We start from the raw sequence: 9,035 nt of genomic DNA, 5'->3' as shown, positions 1-9,035 counted from the left end.
GTCATCAACCTTCTTTTCAAAATAGGTGACAAAGTCATCGGCAGACAGAGAGGAGGGAGGAGCGGGAGGAGGAGGGTTGAGGAGTGAGGAAAATGTGGAGAACAGTTTTCTTGGGTCAGAGACAGAGGTGTGAATTTTGGGATGGTAGTATAAGGCTTTACCAGCTGATGCAGATGAGGTGTAGTTGAGGAGGAGAGAGAGATAAGGGTCTAGATCATCAAGCTTGCAGGGTTTCAGACAGCCAGGGAGCGCGTGGAGAGGATGGTGCCGGCCTTGATATCTGTGGACAGAGAGAGTCGACGGATGAGGAAAGAGAGGACAGGAGGGTGGAGGAAGCTGCGTCAGTGGATAGAAGAGAGAAAGATTCAACAGAGGGTAGGGCGGTTAAGACAGAGGAAGAAAGAGTGGTGAGTGAGAGGGTGCGCAGGCCGCGACGAGAAGACACAGTGTGGGTATTCTCAGCCAATGTTCTTGTAGACAAGAACCACGTTTCACCGCGGAGGTCAATGTTCTTGTAAACAAGGTCGATCCACCGGTTCTCTGCAACACGTTAGATTTCATTTTGTGGGCTTTTAGACTAAATGGTCGTCGCAGACCCAGGTCACTCCAACCTTTGTACTCCCCCAGGGGGTGCAAATCCTATTGTCTCCCCTCCTCTTGGTAAAGCCTCTTTTTATGACTTTCCATTTCCCCATCAGTCGGACATTTAAAGTCGCATAAAATTCAACATCTATTCTATCAAATACTAAACCATCAATGAAAACATCCAAACAACAACAGACCCTAAACTCTAACCCCCTAACCCTAATGGAAATACTAAACCATCAATGAAAACATCCAACCAACAACAGACCCAAACCCCAAACCCCTAACCCTAACCAACAACAGACCCTAACCCCCAATCCTAACCCGAACCCCAACCCGCAACCTTAATCCTACTTATTTAACCCTTTCGGGACCTCAAACGCGCAGCTGCGTTTTCAGGGGTTTCCAAAATGTTTTGATCAATATCTCAGTGATAATCCGGCGTAGAAACATGGTTTAAATATCCCCTGAGCCCTCCTGTGACATGCCCTCTCACTTACAGACGGAGCTATTAACCTAGGAACAGCTTGGTACAGGCCCTCCCTGCGTAATTGGTGAATTTGGAAGCAGCCTAGCTTGAGTCGCTCAGACACTGCCTTTTACCGTCGTTGATTGGTCAATTCGCACGTCCATCTTCTTCGCTACACGTGACGTCGGCATTGTCGGTATTGACAAACATTTCAGTGACAGTGACAGAGACAGAAAGCAGAGAAGATGTGTTTACAAGGATCCATTAGAAGTCCTTTTTTATATTCTGTCTAGTATTTTATTCATATTGTATGCCATTTCTGTGTAGCTCAGGACTTCATGAATGAATTTCAAGCACCAAAACAATTCATCCACATGGGTAAAGGTATGTTTTCACATGGGATTTGAAACATTTCTGAAAAACGGATTCGAAATGTTCAGGTTTAGGCCTACTTACCTCTTCACACAGTGCTGTTGGGGTAAACATCTATCACAATCAAGAAAGCTGAGTTTGTACTGAAAATATTGATATGAAACACTTGGGTATTATTTTGTATGGAAGTGACTTCAAATTGAGAAAGAATAAATGTATGTAAAAATGGAGAAAATACCCCTGGTCCCCAAAGGGTTAACCTGCAAAGTGAGGCCTTCTCTTTTCCCCCCATCAGAACAATGTGGGACCTGTCCATGTTTACAACCCTTGACTGATACATGTCTCTCTCTCTCTTTGTCTCTCTCTCTCTCCCTCCCTCTCTCCCTCTCTCCCCCCCTCCCTCCCTCCCTCCCTCTCTCCCTCCCTCCCTCCCTACCTCTTCTCTCCATCCAATCTCTCTCTCTCTCTTTCCCTCTTTCTCTGTCTTTTTTTCTCTCTCCCTCCCTACCCCCCTCTCTCCCTCTCCCTCCCTCCCTTTCTCCCTCCCTCCCTCCCTCCCTCCCTACCACACTCTCTCCCTCCTTCCCTCTTTCTCTCTCTTTCCCTCCCTTTCCTCCCTCCCTCCCTCCTCTTGCTCTCCGTGCCTCTCTCTCCCTCCCTACCTCTCTCTGCTACTCTACCTACCTCTCTCCCTCCATCCTCTCCCTCCCTCCCTCCCCCACCTCTCTCCCTTTCTCTCTCCCTCCCTCTATCCCTCCCTCCTTCCCTCCTCTCCCTCTCTCCCTCCCTCTTTGCCTCCCTCCCTCCTCTTTCTCCCTCCTTCCCTCCCTCTATCCCTCCCTCTATCCTCTCCCTCCCTCTTTCTCTCTCCCTCCTTCCTCTCTCTCCCTCTCACCATCCATCCCTCCCTCTATCAATCCCTCTATCTCTCCCTCCCTCCCACCTCTCCCTCCCTCCCTTCTTCCTCCCTCTATCCTTCCCACTATCCCTCCCTCTATCCCTCTTTTCCTCCCTCCCTACTCTCTCTCCCTCTCTCCCTCAATCCTCTCCCTCCCTCCCTCACCCCCTCTCTCCCTCCTGTCCCTCCCTCTCTGCTTCTCCCTCCCTCCTTCCTCCCTCTATCCCTCCCTCTCTCCCTCAATCCTCTCCCTCCCTCCCTCCCTGCCCCTCTCTCCCTCCCTATCTCTCTCCCTCTCTCCCTCCTCTCCCTCCATCTTTGCCTCCCTCTCTCCTCTCTCTCCCTCCCTCTATACCTCCTTCTCTGCCTCCCTCCCTCCTCTCTCTCATTCTCTCCCTCCCTCCCTCCTTCCCCCCCTCCTTCCCTCCCTCCCTCTATCCTTCCCTCTATCCTCTCCCTCCCTCTTTCTCCCTCCCTCTCTCCCTCCCTCCCTCCTTCCTCTCCCTCCCTCTCTTTCTCCCTCACTCCCACCTCTCTCTCCCTCTCTCCTTCCTCCCTCTATCAATCCCTCTATCTCTCCCTCTCTCCCTCCCTCCTTCCTCCCTCTATCCTTGCCTCTCTCCCTCCCTATTTCTTTTTCTCTCTCCCTCCTCTCCCTCCCTCTCTGCCTCCCTCCCTCCTCTCTCTCCCTCTCTCCCTCCCTCCTTCATCCCTCTATCCTTCCTCTCCATTCCTCCCTCCCACCCTCTATCACTCCCTCCCTTCCTCTCTCCCTCCCTCTTTCTCCCTCTTTCCCTCTCTCTCTCCCTCCCTCCCTCTCTCCCTCCCTCACTCTTTCTCTCTCTCTCTTTCTTTCACTCCCCTCTCTTTTCTCCCTCCCTCCCTCCTCTTGCTCTCCCTCCGTGCCTCTCTCTCCCTCCCTACCTCTCTCTACTACTCTCCCTCCCTCTCTTCCTACCTCCTTTTTCCCTCTCTCCCTCCCTCTCTCCCTCTATCCTTCCTTTCCCCCCCTCACTCCCTCCCTTCCTCTATACCTCCCGACCTGCATCCCTCCCTCCCTCTTTCCTTCCCTCTCTCCCTCCCTCTATCCTCTTTTTCCCTCTATCTTCTCCCTCTCTCTTTCTCCCTCCCTCCCTCCCTCCTCTCCCTCTCTTCCTCCCTCCCTCTATCCCTCCTCCCTCTCTTCCTTCATCCCTCCTCTCTCTCTCCCTCAATCCTCTCCCTCTCTCCCCCCCCTCTCCCTACCTATCTCCCTATCTCCCTCTATCCCTCTCTCTATCTCTCCTTCTTTCCCTCCCTCTATCCTCTCCCTCCCTCTATGCTCTCCCTCCCTCCCTCCTCCCTCTTTCTCTCTCCCTCCCACCCTCCTCTCTCTCCCTCTCACCCTCCATCCCTCCCTCCCTCTATCAATCCCTCTCTCCATCCCTCCCTCTCTCCCTCTATCCTCTCCCTCCCACTTTCTCCGTCCCTCTCTCCCTTCCACCCTCCCTCCCTCCCTCTTCTCTCTCCCTCCCTCCCTCTCTCTCCTACTCTCCCTCCCTCGATTCCTCCTCTCCCTCTCTCGCTCCCTCCCTCCCTCCTCTATCTCCCTCTCTCCCTCCCTCCTTCATCCCTCTCACCCTCTATCCTCTCCTTAACTCTTTCTCCCTCTTGCCTCCCTCCTTCCTCCCTCTATCCCTCCCTCCCTCCCTCCTTCCCCCCTCTATCCCCCCCTCCCTCTCTCCCTCCCTCCCTCTCTCCCTCTTTCTCCCTCTCTCCCCCCCTCCCTCTATCCCTCCCTCTCTGCCTCCCTCATTTCTTCCTCTCTCCCTCCCTCCATCCTCCCTCTATCCCTCCCTCTTTCTCCCTCCCTCCTCTCCCTCCCTCCCTCTCTCTCTCTCCCTCCCTCCTCTCTCTATCCCTCCCTCCCTCCTTTTCTCTCTCCCTCTTTCCCTCCCTCCCTCTCCCTTTCTCCCTCCCTCTACCCCTACCTCCCCTCTCTCTCTCTCTCTCTCTCTCCCTCCCTCTCCTCCCTTCCTCTTTCTTCCTCTCTCTCTCCCTCCCTCCCTCCCTCCCGTCTGTAGTGAATGGAGTGGATGTTTTCCTGCCACCAGAGCCCAAGACCAGAGCCCAGGACCAGTTCTTCCAATGTGAGTGTGTTTCTCCTGAAGTAGCTGACAGTTTCTCTCTCTCTTTATCTCTCCCTCCCTCCCTCTCTCTGTTCTTCCCTCCTCTCCCTCCCTCCCTCCCTCCCTCCATTGATCCTCTCCACAAACCCTGAGACACAACTAGAGATCTCTAGGAGAGGGAGAGACTCATCAAAGACAGCCTACATATCTGACTCTCCCTCTCTCTCCCCCCTCTCTCTCTCTCTTTCTCTCTCCTCTCTCTCTCTCCCTCTCTCTCTCTCTCCCTCCATCCCTCTCTCTTTTTATCTTCCTCCGTCCCCCTCTCTCTTCCTCCTTTCTCTCTCTCTCTCTCCCTCTCTCTTTCTTTCTCCTCTCTCTCTCTCCCTCCATCCCTCTCTCTCTCCCTCCATCCCTCTCTCTCTTTCTCTTCCTCCGTCCCCTCTCTCTCTCTCTCTCTCTCTCCTCTCTCTCTCTCCTTCCCTCCCTCTCTCTCTTTCTCTTCCTCCGTCTCTCTCTCTCTATCTTCCTCCTCTCTCTCTCTCTCTCTCCTCACTCTCTCTCTCTCTCTCCTCTCTCTCTCTCTCCCTCCCTCCCTCTCTCTCTTTCTCTTCCTCCGTCTCTCTCTATCTTCCTCCTCTCTCTCTCCCTCTCTCTTTCTCTCTCCTCTCTCTCTCTCCCTCCCTCCATCCCTCTCTCTTTCTCTTCCTCCATCCCCCTCTCTGTTCCTTCTCTCTATCTCTCTCTCTCCCCTCTCTCTCTCCCTCTCTCTCTCTCTCTTCCTCTGTCCCACTCTCTCCCCCCTCTCCTCTCTCCCCTCTCTCTCTCTCTCCTCTCTCTCTCTCTTCCTCCGTCCCTCTCTCTCTTCCTCTGTCCCACTCTCTCCCCCCTCTCCTCTCTCCCCTCTCTCTCTCTCTCTCTCTCTCTCTTTCTCTTCCTCCGTCCCCCTCTCTCTTCCTCCTCTCTCTCTTATTCTCCCTCTCTCTCTTCCTCTCTCTCTTCTCTCTCTCTCCCTCCATCCCTTTCTCTCTTTCTCTTCCTCTGTCCCCCTCTCTCTTCCTCCTCTTTCTCTCTCTCTCTCCTCTTTTTCTCTCTCTCCTCTCTTTCTCTCTCTCTCTCCCCCTCTCTCTCTCTCTCTCTCTCTCCCCTCTCCTCTCTCTCTCTTTCTCTCTCCTCTCTCTCTCTCCCTCCATCACTCTCTCTCTTTCTCTTCCTCCGTCCCCCTCTCTCTCTCTCCTCTCTCTCTCTTTCTCCCTCCCTCCCTTCCTCCCTCTGCTCTTCTCCCAGATGCCTGTGAGCTCACACTGGACCCAAACACAGCACACAGAGACCTCTCTCTGTCTGAGGAGAACAGAAAGGTGACACTGGGGAGAGAGAAGCAGCCGTATCCTGATCACCCAGAGAGATTTGAGATCTGGCCACAGGTGCTGTGTAGAGAGGGTCTGACTGGGCGCTGTTACTGGGAGGTAGAGTGGAGTGGGGGAGGGGCTCGTATAGGAGTGACATATAAAGGAATCAGCAGGAGAGGGAGGGGTTATGACTGTATGTTGGGATTCAATGACAAGTCCTGGAGTCTGATCTGCTCTGATGACAGTTACTTCGCCTGGCACAATGAGAAGAGGACTGACATACCTGTCCCCTCCTCTGGCTCCCACAGAGTAGGAGTGTATCTGGACTGGCCGGCCGGCACTCTGTCCTTCTACAGCGTCTCCTCTGACACACGGACCCTCCTGCACACATTCCACTCCACATTCACTGAGCCCCTCTACCCAGGGTTTCATCTTTGGGGCTATGGCTGTTCAGTGACCCTGTGTAAACTAGTATCAGGGAGATCACACTGAACACCAAAGGCTCAAAGATGACGGATCAGAACATGATGCAGATGGATGGTGGTGTGTTTTCACTGAGATGTTGGATGTACAGATGTTCCCTCTCCCAGTGTGTAGGGTGTAGGGTGTAGGGTGTAGTGTGGAGGGTGTATTGTTTAGTGTGTAGGGTGTAGGGTGTACTGTATATATATATTATTAAATTAAATGCTTCTGATAGTAAAATAGACTGTAATTGAGTGACAAAAAACAGAAGCTTACATGTTTTTTAGTTTTTTTTTATGGAAATGCAACTGACAGTGAAACAATCCAGATGAATGATAAGATGATCAAATCAGACTGATGATGAACTCTGAGAATAACACAGGAGAGAGTGTCTGTATGTATATAAGAGTTGGTTAGATTGGGTGTTTGAGTTGTGATGCTGGATTACGTTGCTGTGTGTAAGATAGCAGGGAGTGGATGTGAAGACAGCTCTCCTTCTCTGTCAGTACAACATGGACATGTTCTGTAATTCACTTTCCATAGATTCCTTCACCTGTCTCTCTATCCAACGTACATGTTGTTCCTTCTCCTGTCTGTATGTGTATATAAGAGTTTGTTAGATTGGGTGTTTGAGTTGTGTCACCGAGGGTGAGTCTAGTACGGCCTTTCCCCGGCCTGAACACCATTCCCAACGTTCCCCAGTTAAGCACGGCAGGATCGGCCCGAGGTTTGAGAGCAACCTTGGTGAATCACCATGACACTGCTAGAAAGAGAAAAAGCTTAGCAGCCGGGGGCCCGACCTGACGAGGGACACCGCGGCTGAGGATGTTCCTGAAACACATTTTATCTTCCATCTATCCCTCAAATATGTGTAACTGTATAACTGCTTATGAATGATAAGTTGATTCAAATAGGTGTGACTGCATAACTGCTTAAGAGGAACTAGAGTGTGAGTGTATGACCCCGTGTCAACATGTCTGCTTAGGCCTCATTATGATGACGGCATGCTACCGATGAAAGTACTAAGAATAGAAGAATACCAATGTTTGATTGTGTAATCTTACTCAGGGATGATTACTGATGTATGATACTATATTACTGACGTTTATTTTGATGATACAGAGTTTTATTATTGCATAAAAGGGGATATTATATAGGGCCTACGGGGTGAAGTAGGTCAGGTGGTGGGAATCCCCAACAAAAAGTACTACTGTGTCCATAATCAAGTATGAGAATGATAACAATGATTAAGTGTAACAATGTGAAGTATAGAGTGATTTACTGGTTTTGATCTATGATATTTGATTGCTATACTGTATTACTGTTTGGATGTATTGTATTGATGTTGATGAGGTTTTGTAACACTGAGAGTTGAGGCACAGAGAAACTTCCTTAAAAGGACTTCCCCAAAAGCACTTCCTTATTTACTTTAGAAGGAAGCTACTTAGCTACTAGCTTAGCTTAGCCACGGTTCTAGCTAATCACTCAAAGGGTAAAACACCGCTCTGTTTGTAGACAAAGAAGATGTCACGTGGGAGGAATCTTGGCTCTGTTAGTAAACAGAGAGGATCACGTGGGAGGAATCTTGGCTCTGTTAGTAAACAGAGAGGATCACGTGGGAGGAATCTTGGGTCTGTTAGTAAACAGAGAGGATCACGTGTGAGGAATCTTGGGTCTATTAGTAAACAGAGAGGATCACGTGGGAGGAATCTTGGGTCTGTTAGTAAACAGAGAGGATCACGTGTGAGGAATCTTGGCTCTGTTAGTAAACAGAGAGGATCATGTGTGAGGAATCTTGGCTCTGTTAGTAAACAGCGAGGATGTCATATGGGAGGAGTTTTGGATCAAAAGCAGAGTATAAAAAGAGCTGAAGAACCGGAGCAGGAAGGAGTGTGTTGGATACCTTACCCCGGGGTGGAACTGGAGCTCTCATAGTTAAAACCTGAAGAACCGGAGCAGGACGGAGTGTGTTGGATACCTTACCCCGGGGTGGAACTGGAGCTCTCATAGTCTAGTGCCCGAGAAGTTCTCCGTGGCCGGAGTTCACACTTTGATCAAATCCTGACTAATGGACTCGCCACTGGATTGCAACAGAGGACCTGGCGGACCTTTCTTTGAGGAAGAACAGACTTAGAGGAAAAGCTGAGAACGGTAGAGCAGTTTTAGGGGGCAAAGCTGAGACACTCTGCGGGAATCAGAGTCCCTCAGCCAGGGGAGCATAACACCGGCTCTTTACCACAGCCGTGGCGGAAAGAGGAACCGGCTTCACTCGACGGAGAGGAACTGGGACTTCTCTAAATTTCACAGACAAGTAGATTAGGCAGAGGAGGGATAGAGGTAGAGATTTTATTATTTTATAATTTTTATAATTTTTATATTTTCATCATTTTCATATTTTAATACTCTGTCTGTAACCCATTTTTATGATAACTTAGCTATGCTGTAATGCTTTAAGCCATTATTAAACAATCTAACCTGCATTTAAAGTAACAGTTTTCTAAACTCAATTTTTAAAATGTTATTTTTATTGAACTATTCCATCCATCATAATATTTTTACCTCCTCCTGGTGACATAAAAGGTTATAGATTACTGTGCATATTTCATCATAGGATCTGAATGGTTATATCTAGCCCATCATTACGTCCTTTGGGTAAATTGTACTTACTGATAAACACCTTTCCGCAACCACACCAACTTGCACTCATATAAGATTAGAGCAGTCGTTAACCATAGAGGTTACCCACTTCTGTGTACGGTTTTCGGGGGAGTTTTCAGTTCAACTGAAGTGGGTAA

General features: G+C 50.0%; 1 protein-coding gene across 1 annotated transcript in view; it reads left to right on the top strand.

The window, feature by feature from the left end:
* Positions 1 to 6,804, top strand: part of LOC310823922 (tripartite motif-containing protein 16-like) — a gene marked incomplete at its 5' end in the record, with an annotated part of 11,714 nt that extends 4,910 nt beyond the window's left edge. The window contains 2 exons of the mRNA XM_083696863.1: positions 4,388 to 4,453; positions 5,717 to 6,804. Of these exons, the coding sequence (XP_083552989.1) occupies positions 4,388 to 4,453; positions 5,717 to 6,270 (620 nt within the window). The 3' untranslated portion in view covers positions 6,271 to 6,804. The remainder of the gene's footprint in view (positions 1 to 4,387; positions 4,454 to 5,716) is intronic.
* Positions 6,805 to 9,035: the final 2,231 nt, after the last annotated feature.

Source organism: Argentina silus (assembly GCF_951799395.1).
Source record: "Argentina silus genome assembly, chromosome: Y".
Taxonomy (NCBI): domain Eukaryota; kingdom Metazoa; phylum Chordata; class Actinopteri; order Argentiniformes; family Argentinidae; genus Argentina; species Argentina silus.
The sequence above is the reverse complement of the archived record's forward strand: the minus strand, read 5'-3'. Positions and strand labels throughout refer to the sequence as shown.